The 20,039-nt window shown below is 40.1% G+C and overlaps 1 protein-coding gene across 7 annotated transcripts; it reads right to left on the reverse strand.

Annotated features, from left to right (window-relative positions):
• Positions 1-9,039: 9,039 nt before the first annotated feature.
• mtx3 (metaxin 3) lies at positions 9,040-19,882 on the reverse strand. Of its 7 annotated transcripts, none has more exons than XM_066711988.1 (9): positions 19,730-19,882; positions 18,875-18,944; positions 18,395-18,471; positions 17,718-17,810; positions 17,076-17,258; positions 15,630-15,706; positions 15,043-15,200; positions 14,063-14,151; positions 9,040-13,610 (listed from the first exon to the last, which is right to left on the reverse strand). In XM_066711988.1, exons 1-9 carry the CDS (start codon positions 19,808-19,810, stop codon positions 13,509-13,511), a joined length of 930 nt encoding a protein of 309 aa, XP_066568085.1. In that variant the 5' UTR covers positions 19,811-19,882; the 3' UTR covers positions 9,040-13,508. The 7 variants fall into 7 exon arrangements, 6 of the variants coding, with proteins under 6 accessions (XP_066568085.1, XP_066568090.1, XP_066568084.1 ...); XR_010817676.1 differs by having other exon boundaries at positions 13,528-13,610; positions 13,826-14,151; XM_066711993.1 differs by lacking the exon at positions 14,063-14,151.
• Positions 19,883-20,039: the final 157 nt, after the last annotated feature.

The following is a 20,039-nucleotide window of genomic DNA, read 5'->3' on the forward strand; positions in this document are numbered from 1 at the left end:
GGTCATTCTCCTGCTGGAAGGTGAACCTCCGTCCCAGTCTCAAATCTCTGGAAGATTGAAACAGGTTTCCCTCAAGAATTTTCCTGTATTGAGGCCCATCCATCATTCCTTCAATTCTGACTAGTTTCCCAGTCCCTGACAATGAAAAACATCCCCACATCATGATGCTGCCTCCACCATGCTTCACTGTGGGGATGGTGTTCTCGGGGTGATGAGAGGTGTTGGGTTTGCTCCAGACATAGCATTTTCCTTGATGGCCAAAAAGCTCAATTTTAGTCTCATCTGACCAGAGGACGTTCTTCCATATGTTTGTGGAGTCTCCTGTTGTGGTGCCATATTCTTTCATTTTTTTAATAATGGATTTAATGGTGCTCCGTGGGATGTTCAGAGTTTCGGATATTTTTTTTTTAGATCCCAACCCTGATCTGTACTTCTCCACAACATTGTCCCTGACCTGTTTGGAGAGCTCCTTGGTCTTCATGGTGCCGCTTGCTTGATGGTGTTGCAGACTCTGGGGCCTTTCAGAACAGGTGTATCTATACTCAGATCATGTGACAAATCATGTGACACTTAGATTGCACACAGGTGGACTTTAACTAATTATGTGACTTCTTAGGGTAATTGGTTGCACCAGATCTTATTTAGGGGCTTCATAGCAAAGGGGGTGAATACATATGCACGCACCACTTTTCCGTTTTTTATGGTGGCCTGTTTAACCCAACAAGCCTGTTTGTAGAGCAAAGAATATTGGTTTCATCTTACGAGATTACTGGTCTGCCATATGGGATGTGGCCCTGTGCTGGAGCGCGTCCAGTCAGAGAAACCACTCGAGGCTGTGGCCAGCATATCCAGCAGCTACGTGTCACCAAGCCAAGCGATGACACCCCACCCTGCGGGGTTTTGGCACATCCCGGTCAGCGCTCACTGCAGGCCTCAGCCAAATTCTCTCAGCAAAGTGAGAATCCTTGATCAAGAGAATAGAAAATGTTGAATAATCTGCATAAAAAAAGAGCAGTGAGATGCCTCTTATTAGAAAACCAGTGCCTGCTGTTTCATTTAGCCTGGTAGGGTTTCAAGACCTAGATTCACCAATAGACTTTTGTGTATGTATGCCTTGAGTTTTTTTTGTTAATTTTAAGAAACTCCTCCAGCACATGGACAGATCCAACTAGTAGCCATTACAAAGCAATGCATGAAGTGGTTCAGCAGCCGTGTCGGTGGACATGCTGGCTTGTAGGGGTGAGAACCTAGACAAAAACTGCTGATTTCATTACATCACCTCCTGGAAAACCCATCTGCAGATTTTTTTTCTGAGCACTTTAGCAGGACAGGGGGGTTTGGTTTCAATCACGACATATGTCCGCCATTCAGGCTTCAGACACCCACAGCACTACCTACTGCCACTGCCACTGCCTTTTCTGAACAAATATATACAAATCTGTCCATATATGTGGTCTAGCTCGTGTTGAATCACTCAACAGCACCTTCGCTGCAGAAAACAATAAGTCTGTTATTTGGAATAGAAACATATGGCAAGTGTTTCTCTCCTTTTAAAATAAAAATAAGGAAAAGTGCTGATTCGGTCTGCGCCTCCCTCTCTGACTCCAGTGAAATTTGTGAGTCTCGGCCTCAGAAGCCTCTTAACGACCCGGGTAAATTGCACCATTTGTTTATGGCCTGTCACAAGTCTAATGAGGTTCTTAGAAATTTATGGAGCCTTTGATGTAAGAGGGCCCTGCTGAGGCAGTGCTGGTAACACCAAGACAAGGAGCTGAGTGTGCGGCTCAGACTGACGCCCAGGACTGTGTTAGCTGGTTTCCATCCAGAGCTGCACTGGTCACACCAACACCACTGCTAGCAAACTGGCTGTGTGGGACAGTTACCTTCCTTTCATCCTCTCTGATAAGGTCGATATAATTTTCTTTTTATTAGGTCTATCACTTGAAATTGATCCTGCCAAGAAGAGCACTGTAGTTTTCCCCAAAGCCCCAGGCAAGTATTTATTGGATGCAATCGAGGGCCTTTTGAAGGGCTACCCACGATACTCTCTGCGTTACCTGAAAATAAAAAAACAAAGTTGTTTACTGTGATGAATAGTTTATAGTTATACCAGCCTAAATAATATACAATGCGTCTTTAATGTCGTTTGATAATGATGTCACCCAAGTGTATTTCTCAAGAGTTATCTGGAATGAGAAAATGAGTGATGTCACTAAAAAAATACATATTTTCACAATGAAAACATGCTTCAAGTACATAATGATTTTTACAGGTCCCTGTGGCCACAGTAATTTGGGCCGTTGGCCAGTGTCTTGGGAGTAGGGCTGCACTGTCAGGCAAAGGCCCTGTGCTTGAATCCAAACAGGAGCTTCTCAGACAATGATGTCATTTACCAACTCATTGACACTGTTATTACAGAGGATTAAATGCTGTCAGAATTCATGGCTTTTTGGGTTCTTTTCAAGATAATGACCTTAAAAAAAATTAAAGCTAACAAAATTAAACTACGAAAATTATATTTAATGAAAGAAAATCTCAATAAACATTCACTACACAATGGGAGTTCAAAACATTACAGTGTTTACTGTTGGAGTGAATGCGTAGTTTTTCATAGATTAGCATTAATTAGTCTAGGGCTATTTCCATTGTATGATCACTTACATTATTACATTAACTTACATTCTATCATGACCATACCTGCTATTGTTATACTACTATTACTAACCTACAGTTAGGTTTACACTTTACTGATGCACACTACTCCTAACCTAAATTATACTACTACTTTTGATTACCATCACTGAGATTCATCTGCATATTACCATAAAAAAATACACATCCAATATCATGTTAAAACTACTGTCACAAGCAGAGTATCTTTCCATACTTCCATTTCTTACTACAATTGTTACTATTATTACAATTAGATTGTTTTGTTTCCTCAAAACAATCCTCTGTTTTTCATTTCCCCTGCCTGTTTGTTTATGTAAGACTAAACTCCATCACAAATCAGTTATCATACACAGCTGTGTAAACTTGAAGCATTCTGCACTACAGCTTGAAAGCCAACGCTGTGCAATTTAAGTTTCTGAGGCTGGCGTGAAGCATTTTGAGGGCTGCCATTCAGGGAATATTAATACATTCAGAATCTCATTTTGCCCGAAGGTGCCAGTGGTGAAACAAATAGTTTTGTGAAGCTGCTGGAACAGACTGTCGCAACATGTAAAGAGGAGAAAGACTTCGGTGTAATCTGCTTAATTTCCTGCTTTGTGCCTTAAACACTGTCGCCTGCCTCACTGCATAAAACATCATCGCTTGCCTTCGCAGACAGGACAGGAAATGGAGGTTTATATTTCAAACGGTTCGAGACGTCCTCAGGAATGCTTTTAAAAAAGGCACATGGTCCACAATGGAACATTCTGTATCCTTACTGGGTTACACACAATTTCAAGGCAGCTATTTTTCCCATATGCTTACCGTCTCAATGCTTTACCACATGCAACCATGAACAATAGGTCTCAATGTCAGCTCCCCCCTGACACCGACCCACACGTGGAGCGTCGATTTAAAACCTAAACTAATCCTCTGGGAATGTATCTTGTAAATGATTTCCTGCAGATGAAGCTACTCTCACCCTATACAAGCATACGTTAAAACACCTAGGAGCCATCGGGTCATTTAAAATCTTCTATCCATCACCAGATGTCTAAAATAAATAGACAAACCACAATGAGCTAAAGTGGAGGAAAGAGTCTTCAGCAATGGTGCCTGCTGTGGTGAGGTAAAGATGCACGGCCTGGTAGGGAGAGTACAAATTATACAGATAAAAAGCACAGAAAGGTGAAGAGAAGACAAAGGAACTGTTTGGTCGGAGTAAACAAGAGAGAGGGAGAGAGTGATGTAATTTCAAGACTAAAGAGGCTAAAATGGAAATTTACTTGTAGGCATCTTGAACATTAGATCATTGTTGGACCGAAGGAAATCCTGGACTGGATCCCAAGAGAGAAAAACTGACCCAGACAAAGATCTCCTGGAAGAAGGCAAAGACTAAACCCTGAAATGTCTGAAGGCAAAGTGAGCAAAGCTAAAAATAATAATAATTTTTTTTTAAATCAAAAGATGTTCACTGACTAATCCTGGATAAGTCTTCACCCAGCAGTGTTTGGATAATGTGTAAGGATAATACTTTTTTACAAGGGCACAGAATTTGAACAAGTAACAAAACAAACTTGTTAAATCTGTTTTCAGTACTACCCTATTGACAGTATATTTCCATTATACAACAAAAGCAGTTTTAAAATAATATGTGTGGTAAATTACCTGATAATAATAATAATAATAATAATAATAATAATAATAATAATAATAATAATAATAATAATAATAATTATTTCTTGGCAGATGCCTATGGAGAGACAAGTGACTGAAGGTAACTTGGTGCAGTGTGGTCGAGACAGCGGTAGGTGAGGGTCAAAGTCTTGAACTGAATGCGTGCCGCTATCGGGAGCCAGTGGAGGGAGCGGAGCAGTGGAGTAGCGTGTGTGAATCGCTGCAGAGAGACGCCAGACGAGCCGCAGAGTTCTGGATGAGCTGGAGCGGCGGATAGTAGTTGCAGGCAGGCCGGCCAGGAGGGAGTCGCAGTAGTCCAGGCTGGACGTCACTCCCCTGTCTCCAGAGTGCTTCTCCATCTTTCTCCCAGGTTATGGAATGCACTCTAAATCACTTTCTTCACTCCCACTGTGGATGAAGGTCTGGGTTTTCTACACTGGAGTGAAAATCATATTTGGTCTTTCAGAAGATGGCAGCCATTGTGTTTTGTCTGTCTGTCTGTCCCCTCAATCACCCCATACACATGTAAACATCTCTTTTTGTGGTGCAATACTACTGAACAAACATATTGTTCCCATGTGGTATCATCCCCACAAGAGGCAGCAAAAGACCAGTAAGGCTAAAGGATAAGAGCATATGCTGCAGGCAACATTCGACGCAATGGTCTAATGACAGGAAACCAGTGGTACACAAAGATTCTTTCAATTAAAGAAACATCAAAATAGAAACAAGCAAGACTTTCCACTGATGGATGCATCCAAGTCCAATTAATTTGTTTGGGTGATGCACACAAGATGTTTTTCTCTCCCACTCCCCACCCCCCCCTTTTGAATCTTAATGCAAGAGAGAGAAATGAGACAACTTGCACAGATTTCTTGAGCAAGGCCGTGTCATCTCTTATTTGAAGTTCTTGTGAAGAGTGGCAGAGGTGAACTTAATACACTTGCTCCCTAAAGCTCTGAAACTCCTCAGCATTCAGAGTAAAAAGCATTGAGCCATCTTCACGTTTCTTTGCCACTCTCAATGGCTGCTTGCTGTAAACTGGGTATCAATTAATTGCATCATAATTCCAGTAATAGTGAAAAATGCCCCAAGTCAACAGCACATTTAACACTTTTAAGAGCATGGCCACTGACAGTCTTACGTCTACTCTCCCTGTATGGTTATTCTTATGAGAATTATGTAACCCACTAATTGTAGGAAGGCTGCCCTAAATTAAATCTCTTACATACATAGTGTTTATTGATTTAAACCCATGGATGTTTTCAGAAGTACCAAATAAATAAATAAGGTGTTTTAAAATGGAGTTGTCCCCCCTGCTGAATATTAGTTGGTCATACAAAAAAGAAGGAACCAGAGGAATTCCCTTCAAGGCTCAGACGTCTGGAGGGAGAAAAGTGTGATAAGCAGCAGGGCAGGACAGTAAGCTTGCCCGTGTTATATTCCCCTGCTGGTTTCTCAGCCTCTTTTCAATGTCTGAATCACGTCACATTAGTAATAGTAATAGAAGCCCTATATAAAAAAAACAGCAGAAATTAATTAATGAGATCAAATTGTGGCGTCCACCTTGTACAAAAGAATGTCTTTACAATACCATGCAAAACAATAAAAGCCAAAGCATCTACACAGGTACAGTCTTGAATATCACTCAAAAGATAAATGCACCTTTGTACAAATTTTATTTTTTTCCTTTTACAGTTAGTCTCAAAAGTGCATAGGATTTCAGGTTTACTGGAGAATTACCATTTTAATTATTTTATCTTTTTATTATTTGAAATCAATCGATCGATCGATTAATGCGACTCACAATTGTATACTGAAACATATTGAGAGTCCAAATGATTAAGAATTTAAACATGCTGAAATGTACATATTTAATAATAATAATAATTTAAAAAGTGTCATGAGGTACTACAAACAAGGGTTGAAACAATGTGTAGAAGTTTTCCAGTAACCAAAAATAAAATTGTTACAGAATGACACACGCTAATGTAATTATGAGGGGAGGAAAAGAAACCAGAATAAAATATTATTTCTTCTACATCCAAGTTACAATTTTTTTTTTTTTTTTACATTTGTTCTTGAAATACACACACAATACAAGGAAATTAAACACAGTGAATTCAGAAGTCGTGCATTGCTGTAGGACACTGACAGCAAAGTCTGAAATATTAGTCTGAATATGTATTGAACATAACTGTAAGGCAGCATGAACCACATTCACAATTAAAAACTCGAGAGATGTATGTACAAGCCAGTTGCATTATTATTAAGAGACACACACACAGTTCAGCCATGTGCAGTAATGGGGATGAGAACTTTGTTGCTAATGTGACAGTGGCTTCATGAGGTCAGCACAGATATGTTGTTGGCTGAGATGTTCCCCCTCTATTGGAATACACTCTGTAGTAGTGGGGTACATTGTATAATATACACTCACCTAAAGGATTATTAGGAACACCATACTAATACTGTGTTTGACCCCCTTTCGCCTTCAGAACTGCCTTAATTCTACGTGGCATTGATTCAACAAGGTGCTGAAAGCATTCTTTAGAAATGTTGGCCCATATTGATAGGATAGCATCTTGCAGTTGATGGAGATTTGTGGGATGCACATCCAGGGCACGAAGCTCCCGTTCCACCACATCCCAAAGATGCTCTATTGGGTTGAGATCTGGTGACTGTGGGGGCCAGTTTAGTACAGTGAACTCATTGTCATGTTCAAGAAACCAATTTGAAATGATTCGACCTTTGTGACATGGTGCATTATCCTGCTGGAAGTAGCCATCAGAGGATGGGTACATGGTGGTCATAAAGGGATGGACATGGTCAGAAACAATGCTCAGGTAGGCCGTGGCATTTAAACGATGCCCAATTGGCACTAAGGGGCCTAAAGTGTGCCAAGAAAACATCCCCCACACCATTACACCACCACCACCAGTCTGCACAGTGGTAACAAGGCATGATGGATCCATGTTTTCATTCTGTTTACGCCAAATTCTGACTCTACCATCTGAATGTCTCAACAGAAATCGAGACTCATCAGACCACGCAACATTTTTCCAGTCTTCAACTGTCCAATTTTGGTGAGCTTGTGCAAATTGTAGCCTCTTTTTCCTATTTGTAGTGGAGATGAGTGGTACCCGGTGGGGTCTTCTGCTGTTGTAGCCCATCCGCCTCAAGGTTGTACGTGTTGTGGCTTCACAAATGCTTTGCTGCATACCTCGGTTGTAACGAGTGGTTATTTCAGTCAAAGTTGCTCTTCTATCAGCTTGAATCAGTCGGCCCATTCTCCTCTGACCTCTAGCATCAACAAGGCATTTTCGCCCACAGGACTGCCGCATACTGGATGTTTTTCCCTTTTCACACCATTCTTTGTAAACCCTAGAAATGGTTGTGCGTGAAAATCCCAGTAACTGAGCAGATTGTGAAATACTCAGACCGGCCCGTCTGGCACCAACAACCATGCCACGCTCAAAATTGCTTAAATCACCTTTCTTTCCCATTCAGACATTCAGTTTGGAGTTCAGGAGATTGTCTTGACCAGGACCACACCCCTAAATGCATTGAAGCAACTGCCATGTGATTGGTTGGTTAGATAATTGCATTAATGAGAAATTGAACAGGTGCTCCTAATAATCCTTTAGGTGAGTGTATATCTATGTAAAGATGTAGGGCCATGGTCACAAAGTCTTTACTGCCACATGTCCACATAACTTCCTTTTGTAACAGGACAATGGGAGTCAATGTAATTACAAAAATATTATTATAAATTATATATATATATATATATATATATATACACACCAATCAGCTATAACATTATGACAACTGACAGGTGAAGTGAATAACACTGATAATCTGGTTATCATGGCACCTGTCAGTGGGTGGGATATATTCATATATTCATGTGTATTCAAAGTTCATGTGTTAGAAGCAAGAGAAATGGGCAAGCGTAAGGATCTGAGCGACTTTGACAAGGGACAAATTGTGATGGCTAGACGACTGGGTCAGAGCATCTCCAAAACTGCAGCTCTTGTGGGGTGTTCCCAGTCTGCAGTGGTCAGTACCTATCAAAAGTGATCCAAGGAAGGAAAAGCGGTGAACCGGCGACAGGGTCATGGGCGGCCAAGGCTCATTGATGCACGTGGGGAGCGAAGGCTGGCCCGTGTGGTCCGATCCAACAGACGAGCTACTGTAGCTCAAATTGCTGAAGAAGTGAATGCTGGTTCTGATAGAAAGGTGTCAGAACACACAGTTTGTTGCGTATGGGGCTGCGTAGCCGCAGACCAGTCAGGGTGCCCATGCTGACCCCTGTCCACTGCCGAAAGCACCTACAATGGGCACGTGAGCATCAGAACTGGACCACGGAGCAATGGAAGAAGGTGGCCTGGTCTGATGATCACGAGTTCAAGGTGTTGACTTGGCCTCCAAATTCCCCAGATCTCAATCCATCTGTGGGATGTGCTGGACAAACAAGTCCGATCCATGGAGGCCCCACCTCGCAACTTACAGGACTTGAAGGATCTGCTGCTAACGTCTTGGTGCCAGATACCACAGCACACCTTCAGAGGTCTAGTGGAGTCCATGCCTCGACGGGTCAGGGCTGTTTTGGCACCAAAAGGGGGACCTACACAATATTAGGCAGGTGGTCATAATGTTATGGCTGATATATATATACACACACACACACACACACACACACACATGGATCTTCAAATTATTTCAAGCATTTAATAGTATTATAATACAGTGGCAAAAGCTACTTGAATTATTTAGGAGACACATTTTTGTCTCCCCAAGTCAAATGTCAACATTTTATTTTTTATGACTTTTCTCCTTAATATATATTACATATATAGTTATTCTTAAATTATTCCTTGGATTTAACACAATTAAGTAAATACAGCAGATAAAGGGAAAAGGTGTTCATGATCCCTAAATTATTTCATGAGGTGTTGAAAGTTGAAATTATTCCATGTATTCCATGTATCACTAAGTTAACATTCCCAGAGTTCAACACTATAGAGAATCTCACTCGTGTGGCTCCCTTTTAGTCCTGCAATTCAAGAAGCTTAAGAAATGTGGAAGGTGTGAGAAATACAAAGCAGCATCACATTATAATGTTACAATATATAGTGAAAAATGCATGCATCCATTTTGAAAATTCACGGTAGTTAAATATGCTGTTAAAAAAAAAAAAGCGCATGCTTTGAGTGCTTAGGACTCTCACACTTACAAAATGAAAAAATGCAGGATAGTCTTAATAGATTTCTACAGATTTTAAATTCTGAGAAACACAGATTTGTAATTCAAACCTCCTAGCTACCAACACAAATGCATAAATATTAGATTATATTACTCCTACTGCATATGGAGGGTTCAGTTATAACACTTCTGACGAGACCTGAACAGTCAACATTGTAACCTCACACCATTAAAATAAGCAAGTACGCATCGAAAAGGTTTTCATTTCCACACTGCATTGCGTTATTTAATTTCCAATGCATATACGCTTTCTTGTCCAATACACCAGCAAATGTCTGGCTTACAGCAGAAAGGATATTTAGTTTAGTTTTTCCACTGAAACTACCACTGTATGGTTTACCTTTAAACAAATGAAAACACTTGTCACAGTCTATGGCATAAAATGCAGCAGAGTGCATGTCTCTGATAACCCTGAATACTCTGACTGAGAACCTCCCCCCCTCTGAGTTTCTGACACATCTCAAAAAATAGACACACAATTAGAAATGTGTATTTGACAAACTCAGAAATTCAGGCATACAGTACCACCTGAGCTATATACCTTATATATATTTACAAACAGTAAAGTCTAATATGCATGGACAAAAGCATGGCATAACCACCTTCAGTCATAGTGGCTGTTTTTAGAGTGAAAAGTTATCCTGGTGAGCCTTACAGCAGGAGAATAAATACACAAACACGTGCTTTACATTCACTTGTGTCTAAAGATTAATTTGTTTTTGTAGCTTGAAATAATCAAGATCAAAGCATATTAATGCTAAATGCACCGTACCACTAATAAAAATACTTTACATATAGTTTACAGTCACAGCTGCTGACCTGGATAATATACAAAATGTATGAAGCCCTTGAACACCATGCTATGAAGAACTTTATATTCTCATTTTTCTTTTTTTTTTTTTTTGCAGTCATTGTTTTGTTTGTTTCTGAGACATAACTGGAGAACAGGAAGCAGCACAGTGACCATTGTCGCAAGTTCAGCGAAGAATGTGCTCAAGAGAAAGATCTGATTAGTAGATCAGCTTTATAATTACTAAATCATTATTTTGTTAGTTTTTTCCTTTAGTAGAAATGATAGACATTCATGTCAGTGGGATCTTACGCAGTTTCATCAGTCTGAAAGTGGAAGGCTGCATTTTCCTGGGTTTTGCCTGCACTGCAAATCAGGAAGCCATTAAGGTATTCATTTCAAATGATGAGCCACAACGCACACGCAGTTTTTAACCTTCCTGTAAGTGTATTGGCATGCTCCCATCGTGTGCGTAAAAACGGTTCATTCATCCTCCCTCCTTCTTAATGCAAAATGATTTAATTCACACATTTTTATTTTGTATTAATGCTAAGAATTAAGTGACATACGTTTAAGTCATGAAGTGAAATGTGGCGTTACTTTGAACTTTTATGCATTAATTTAAAATCATTCAAATTCCGATATCGTGTGCAGTAGTTCTTTGTGCATTTCAGAAGCCCCAGTTTGCAAAGAGGTTTCAGAGACTGTACATACGGCAATATCCGTAATCCGTGTGAATGAATGCCTGGTGTACTACAAAGAAACAAAATTGTACATGTTGTAAACCCAACTGTGCATGTTATGCTTTTACACAGAACGTGTCACCCTGTCTGACACGGAGCCCGTGTTCGGAGTCTCTATTTGTGGTTCTGCAAATCTTCCAGGATAAGCCTGACCAACAAGCTTCATCCAAAGAGTGACTGGCATAGTGACTGAAATCCCTGATTTCTCCAAGGCAGAAAAAACTGTCCTTCATTTCACCAGCCTCACATATGTGGAAAGAATGTACATAAAAACTAGAAAGACAAGTTAACATCCCCAGAATAAAACATAAAAGCAGTGAAGTAGAAACAGCAGCTAATCCCAGAGCTCAGTGGCACATGGGCATACTTAGTGCAAAGAGCTTGCAAATGTCCAAATAAAATAAAGGCTGCAGTACTACTTCTATTGCAATATTGAAAATGAAGTCTTAGCACTCTGGGCTGTGTTGTGTGGATGGCCACAATTTATTTTTTATTATTAATATTATGGTATTCTTTTTAAACGTTCATGGAATCTTTTGAGTTTTGTTCATCCAGACAATAACGGTTATGTGATCCCTAACAGTGTAACACAGTATATTCCAGAAGCAATCGAATACCATAATCCATCACTTAAAGACCCTGCTTCAGCAAAGCAAAGACTTCCTCAACTACTGCACGTGCACTAAAAATACTACACTATGATACCTAAATATTATATACTGAATATATCACAGACACACAACAGCGAGCAGCAGTCTGTGTAAGGTCTGCCAGTCTACTGTGCTTCACAATACATCATACATTTCTCTTTCAGCTGTTTTTCTAGTTCAAAAGCTGATGCTCTCTTACATTAGTCCCCACTGAATCCAAGGATGCCCCTTGTGTGCATTAGGCTATAATATAAAATGTTCCACATCTCCAAACATTAAAATAATAAATACAGTATGTGCTATCTGGAGTAATCATCAGTTCATCACTTTAGAGTACCCTCCTTCTTCTGCCCTACACCAGCCTTCACATTTCACAGAATAATAAACCCTCATTTTCTTCCAACAACAGTCCACTAGTGTCTAAAACGCACAGAAGGCCATTGTGCCCTTGATGTAAATCTCCAGCTGTAGAGGTCATTTTCAAATGAGGGCATTCACTTCTAATGAAAAAGAGGCAACGCACAGACTGAATTGCACATGGTCAGTGCCAGGATGAAGAATGATGTTTGCTACAGACTGAAATCCTTGTTGCTCGTCCTTTATCAATGGCCATATCAGGTTTATCTATGAGGAAAGGTTCTTTGGATAGATGTAAAATCCTACACTACACATACAATCCCTAGCAGCTGGAACACTAAACTTCAGGTAAAATAAATAAGTAATTAAAATTCTCACTACAACCAGATACGCAGGTATTTAAATAGCAAATCCATGCATTTGTGTGCGTGTATATTATATATATATATATATATATATATATATATATAGATATCTAAATGCAAATATGAAATGTGTATAGACAGAAGGAAATCCAACATGCTTTTGAGTTATCTGACTAACATGACAAGGCAAACTACATACAATCCAAAACAATTAATTTACCCTACTTAAAACCATGCAGGAAGTGAAGGAAACACAAGTCGTTTTGAATGACAACAATCAATCACAAATCTGACTGTCACAAATTCATTAAAAAAAAGGACAAAACGTGATTTTGTAAAAATGTAGATGAGCACTATACAGACAAAAAGGTAAAGACTAAAAGTGACTGAATAATTCCAAACAGGGTAGCGTTAAATACTATACGACGTGTCAAAAAAAAAAAAAAAAAACCTGAAATACTCTTTAAAACTTTGCTTTGGTGTCTGAAGAAATCTTCCAATTCAACATCACAAAAGGCTCTAACGTTATATAATACACCACTAATTATATGGATTATATGGTTATCTATGTGTTTGTATTAAATACTGAATATGCACAACTTCTCTATGGGATTATTAGTTCTATGATATGTCCCTTTTTCAAGATTTTTTATTTTGCTGTACTCATACCCTAAAGGTTTGGCCACCGAACTCAATTCAGCATCTACTGTGAAAATACATAATCTTTACAAAACTCTGAAAGCAGTTGATATTAAGGCGGTTTGCACAATGCTAGCAACTTGTCATTTGGCAAAGCAAAATTATTTCACTGCAATTTCTTCATTTTCCTCAGGAGAGCTAAGATGCCTTGTCCGGAAAAAAGTATGGTAGTATCCGAAGCAGGCATCTCTGCACAGTTATCGTGTGGATCTACAGTACAATTGTGCCTGGTCAAGTCTGAAGGTGTACCCAGATCTCCAGCTTTCCACACCCTGAAGAAGCTTCCTTGAGATCACTGCCGTGGAGGTCATACCGGCATCGAGGAATTTCTCTCATTAGACCCAAGGGAGGGCTTCACCTCTGCCCTTCGCGGCCGGTGCTGGGGGCTACTGCGAAGATTGTCATCCATCTGTCAGAAAATACACACACTCAATCAGCAATGACACAGCAACGCAGCGTCGTCAAACGCACAGAGAGAAACAGATGTACGCTGGCTTTCTGCAACCAGTTAAAGGGAGCAGCTTTCAAGGTTTTCAAATTGCAGTCACTAATCACTGCTCACAGACAAGTACAGAAACAGTTACAGAAATTAGACACACACAGCACAGCAATTTCAGAGTTTACCAGCTTTTCCCTTTGACACTACAGGCATACAACTGTAGCAAGTCTTCTTACTGACAGGCAGACCCAGATGAGGAGAACCAAAAACTAGACCAAGCCTCCATTAACATCCACGACTGAAGCAGAACCTGTGTGCTTACAAACGTGCTGGGTAAGGAAAGGGGGAAAACAAAACATAAAAAACACAATCTGGCATGCAGAGAGGAAGAGAGAACAAATGCAAGCAAAGCAAGACATGACCTTCTCAATTAAGTTGGACTCTTTGTTAACAAGCTGTGTCAGTTTTTGCAAGTTGGCATCTACTGTGTCCTGGCTGGCTGGAGGTAAACCTGAAGATAGAAGATACAGAAAAGAACAGACAGAAAGAGAGCCCAGATCAAAGACCAGTGTGAAGAGGCTTTTTAAGAACAGGATCGGAGACATAGCACGTTAATGTTGCAGAGTTAGTTTTGACGGTGGAGTCTACATGGCCTGAGCTCTATCCATAACTATTTGTGGCAATTTAATCTAAACTGAAGGGCAATATGCAGTTTTGATTGTAAATCTTTTGTTTAACACTTGACTCGGCATCAGATTTTGGGCCCACTTCCTATAGCAGGATACTCACTGTCAGCGTTTTTTTTTTTTTTTTAAACAAATGTAGAATTCATAGGATTCTGATGATTTATAGATTGTGAATTTACAAGTATGAAGGTCTGAGAACATTTTTTGTTTCTCGGGACGAGTTTGGATAGATTGGCACTGAAGACGCGTCTCAATCTCTTGGATCGGCTCCCCTTCCGTGCCATCATCTATACCTTTAATTGATTTTAGCACGTGCTTGGGAAGTACCCACTGATTGCCAGACATATGACTGATGTAGCAATGCTCTACAAAACCTTCATTAAATCACCATTAACACAAACCTTAATAAAATTGCTTGGCGCTGAAGGAATAACCGTATTCTGTTGCAAATTGTGCTACATGTGTTACAGGGCTGCTCTAAACATATGTATTTAATTGAAAACAATCTTTAAAATGTGTTCTAGACTAACAGGGATTAATAATGGGCTGTAAAAGGTTCCTTCCAGGACACCCCTGAATCATGGGCTCGTCTGATCATCCACAATAATAGAGGAATGAAACAATGGCTTCAAAGCCACAATAGGTTTATAACAGCAACAACCGGGCCAACAAACAAATAACAAGAGTGCGAACAACAAGGCTGCCCATTTCCTTACCGGAGGCGTTCTCTACAAAATACGTTTTAATGATGGCATCGCAAAAGTGGCCAAGGTTGGGCAGCTGTTTGAGATGCTGCTGCAGCTGGCCACTGGGCAGGATTGCTTTATGAAGCGGCGCAATGTGTCCGAAAACAAATGCATCTAGGCTGGCTGGTCTAGACACAGAGGGGGGAAAATTGAGAAAACATTTCAGTAATAGGAGACGTAGCCTTGGTTTTGAATTGTTTATGGAAAAAGACCATAGCAAACACAAAGAACTAAGCTAAACCCACTGAAGTTATTAAAATCGACATTCTATTTGTTTTAGAAAGCCCTTCCAAAAAAAAAAAAGGAATAAAAAGCTACTCATGCACTAGGACAAAACAGCTTCTACTTAGGCAGCCTGTTGATAGAATGAGCATAAAGATATACTTTGTAGTCTTGAGATGGAGAGTCGATATCTTCACATACGGCTTTCCCACTGCAATACCTTGTGCCATCACACTTGGATGACTTGCCATGGTGCTCTGGTAAATGACCTGAAAACGATCAAAGTTTATCGATGTACAGCTTCACTTTTCAAAGCCTGTCTGACTAGTACTCACGTGTTTCCAAAGAAATACTGGGATGTCCCCAGTCGGTGTGAAAGAAGGTTCAGGCACTCTTTGGCTTCACTGTAGATCTAAAGAGAGAGATGAAGAACAGGCAGATGCTGGTTTTACAGAGCTATAATTTGGCTACTTCCTGCAGCAGAACAAGGGCAGAGAATGTGGTTATTTAATTGAAATGTGTGTCAAATTACTTCCTTCCCTCAACTTGCTGATAACATGCTGCAGCTTTGCAGAACTAGTTGCAAATTCTAAGGAATCCACACACCAGCATTTGGGACGTCTGCGATCCATGGAATGATCTGGAGGACAATCACAGCATGTAGCTCCTGTTCAACTGGGGTGTTTTCACACAGTTCATTCCTAACATTTGAATAGTCTGTAAGGAAAAGGGTACACACCTACAGGGTGACTGGACAGTAATTCTTGAAACTTTGACTGTCTATTCATTTCTCTGTCCCCTTCTCCCTGCTTTTAAAGGCGCTTAACTATGGAAGCAACAAAAGCAGTCAAGTGCGCTGCATGAAAAAGAAGTTTACTGCAGTCACTTTTACAGTCAATTGGTTTGTTTGGTTAGCATGCGAGTTGCTTCCAGTTGAGAGGCTCGAGAAGGAATGAATGTCAAAGCATTGCAGTCCTATTCATTATACGGACATTATGCAGCACAGGGACACTTGAAACAGTCTTTATTTCTGTTTCCCATTGATCATTTGTAAAGAAATCTATATAAGGAAAGGTTTAAGTATTACTTAAAAAGGCACACAACTATATCTGGGGTCTCAGATGATCTCATAACCACAAACAGAACCTACAGGCCCAGAAATTAAACCCCATGAGAAAGGTTGCTTTGTAATTTTGGGAGTAAATCTGCTGCAGTGAGATCATGTGTTCCGATGTCCGCCGAGATCTTGTATTGTGCTCCATCTTCTGAAGAAGCGCTCCCTGTCGTTAAGAGCAGTAAGTGATCCAACATCTGCTCTGAACATTTTGCAGCAGCCAATGACACAAGCCAAACCCATGCCATCTGGCTAAATATATGTTGATTTGAGGCTGAATACTCATAACATTGCGAAATAAAGAGGAAATAACCTTCATTTTTTGAAAATAAATATATAAAACAACCCCTTCTGCCAAAAGGTTTTGTGAAAAAAACAACTAACAACCAGACCTTATTTTATTTAAACTTCCAGTAAAGCTCAACAGATTACAGATAAAGACCACTGGTTGCCAGGCACAGGGATAGCGATACTGGCATTCATCCAGCTGGCATCTCCAGGTTACAGCTTTCTTCCTACTCTTCCCATCGGCTGTAAGAACTCCATACAAGCCCCCAAAGCAGCAAATTATTGACACTGTGAATTCACGAAGACAAATGTACATGATAAACTGCTTGCTTTCCACTGTCCAGTCTCAGGTGTGGCTCTATGCACAGAAGTGGCTTACCTTTGCCTCCACATCACTGATGTTGTGCAGAGGGGGCTCTCCTTTTGTCAGCAAGATGCGGGACAGAGCCACACTGGACTGTCTGCCCGGGAGGAACAAGTTGAGCGGGAATGGGGTTCTGGAGGCAAACCATGGCCGGGTCACATTGGAGTAGTTTTCCACGTCCACCCAGAACGTGTGCAGCTGGAAGGCAGTCGACCACAACTCAGATCCCACACCACAGTGCAACTTAACAGGCTCAGTTTTTGTTCTAGCCTTTTTAAAGATGTGCATTGCAATAGTCAATAAGCACTTGCTAGTAAGTTCAAATTCAATATTCCAAATCATGCATTTTCATTGTACCAAAAATGATAGAAAGGAAAAATGTCAAGTTTTTGTATTCACCGGAGAAATGACCCTACACAAGTGGCTTGTCTGAATCTAATGCCCAATCTCGTCTCAGTTTGGAAAGACTATGGAATAAGAGACAGGTGGATCACACTGTGTATGACAAAGGCTCTAACTCAGTAAATGTAATGGGTATTCCAAAATAAAAAAAGTTTCCGTTTCCATTCTAGTAGTGTTAAACCCTGTGGCAGTATCTGTCCCAGAGGTCTAGTGTTCCACCCTACAGTTGCTGTATTTCTGTGCAGATATATTTACCAGAGCTGGACCGAGCTTCTCCTGCAGCAGGGCGATGTAGGCCATAGTGTCTGCTCCCTGTTTAGCTGTGAGCTCAAAATCAGCATTATACTTCTGCAAGACAAAACACAACGGGCAGAAGTTCTATGATTTCCTCTTCAAACGTTCACAAATCATTGCTCATTGTAAATGTTCAGCATCATGCAAATTATTAAACATTAATTAGTACTATGAATCAATATAATTCTAAATTAACAGCAAATAAAACTGCTAATGCAGTGAAATACATTAATTATTTTAAGCCACGGCAATGCAATTAATGTATGACTTTTTGGAAATTATATAAAGTGCATGCATCTTTAAAAGCAGATATACAGTATGTATTAGTTATAAGTTAAAAAAGTACTTATTGGAGAGAAGAATATAGAAAACAATTCTAACAATAACCGTAATAAGAGAATGTTGGGATATAAAATAATATTAATCGTATTATGTAAAATAAAGCCAACTAAGACCTCTATTAATTCTTCACTCCTAAGTTATCTGCCTCTCTTAACACACTGCTTTATCTTGTAGTATTCAAATATGAATATGCACTTTCCAACACTCTTCAAGTGAGATTTTAAAATGCATCATGCACATTACAGAACAGGCGTTAACAAGAAAAGAGCAATACCCAAGTTAAAAAAAAGCAATACCCGTTTTCTTAAGAAGCTCAAAATGTTTGGAGGCTCAGTCACAGTGGTCCTATCAAAGTGTAATGCTGGTACAGTCTCTGGAGGAAGAGAAAGTAAAAGAAATAATTTAATTAAGCCTATATAGGGCTGTTGTTACCAAGGTGAAACTATTTCCATTGATTTGCCGTTTATTATACATTTTTAAATTGTGAAACTAAATTCTGGGTAACATTTAAACTTTTTGTTCTCCAAAATAAATACACTACCGCAAATGCTATAGAAGTGCATTGCTGCCAAGTATTAACAATGTAATTGTTTTTGCTGCAACTGAACAAAAGCATTCAGAAGACAATAGTGGCCTAAATACATCTGTAAAATATCAAGTGTTTTGCCAAAAGCTGTTTAATACAAAAAGGTTAGGTCACTGGTGGAACTGCAGCAGGCAAACATGAATAAAATGAGCGGTACTGTAAAAGATAGAAAGCGATCAACTGTGTTCACCTGTTAATGTCTTCCATGTCAAGTCAATGGGCATGATTTTCAGCTGAGCACCTGAAAATTTTGCATAAGCCTAGAAGAAAAATTATATAAAAGAAAACAAAGTGTCCTGATAGAGCATATTTAATAATATATGATTTGGTCTGACAAATTATAACAACATGCCTTGTATTCCCTATATTTCTACCCTGTGTGAATGAACTCTTTTTACATGTTGAGTGGCCCGATTTAATGATATGCTGTGGTCTGATGTCTCCATACATCAGTATGGTCTCTAGACAAATCACTTCTGTCAGCTGAGAGTAGATGGGGAGAAGAAAAAGAAAAGTCACATACCGGATACAACAATAATCCCAGCAAAACAAATCTAGATTCCAAAAAGAGTTCACCTAAAAGGAGTGGAAAACAATAACCCGAAACAGAGTCATATTTAAGGTACAGTGCGAAACAACCTCTGTCCCGGCATTGCAAACATCACAAGAAGACACGTTTCCACCTGGGGGTTTAAAAGGGGCGTAGTGCACTAATGTGATGCACAAACACAGACACGGCAGTGTTTCTCAGGGGTAGGGGGATGGAAATGAAGCACCCTGAACACAAATACTGACCTTGAAGATCTGAGCCTTTCGATTCGTCTTGCTATGGGTTTTAAATCAATCTCACCAGCTCACAAACAGTCTGCACAAATACATCGTATGTGTGTACATAGATGATCGGCATACTTACAGCGGTATTTATTATTATGTGCATTTCGGCATATGCTAATCAGCGTACTTTCTATATTACGGTTTCAGTCTCGGAAGATATCGGTTTTCAGTTTAGGTGTCATGCCCTTGTATCTCCATTAAAAGTAGTTACCATAACGATCAGAGATTCAGTGTGCACGGATGGCAAACCCCAGTCGCCTCCCCAACATGTCAGCTCCATGGGCGTCGCCATCTTTACTCGGCTGAACAGGAAGCGCTCGCAGCCGCCGCGCTCCAGGTCGCGTTCTTGTAGCGCAGATGCCCGCAGTTGTGCGCAGATCTGCACAATTCCACCGTTCCCATTGGTGGAGCTGCGCGAATATGACGTTTCTGACATGCGTTGCGCATCAGGGGAAATCAGACAGCAGAGCAGCTCGAGTTGAGCAGTGGAGGGGAGCCCGGGTGTCAATTGGCCACACAAC

Source organism: Amia ocellicauda, chromosome 8 (assembly GCF_036373705.1).
Source record: "Amia ocellicauda isolate fAmiCal2 chromosome 8, fAmiCal2.hap1, whole genome shotgun sequence".
Classification (NCBI taxonomy): Eukaryota; Metazoa; Chordata; class Actinopteri; order Amiiformes; family Amiidae; genus Amia; species Amia ocellicauda.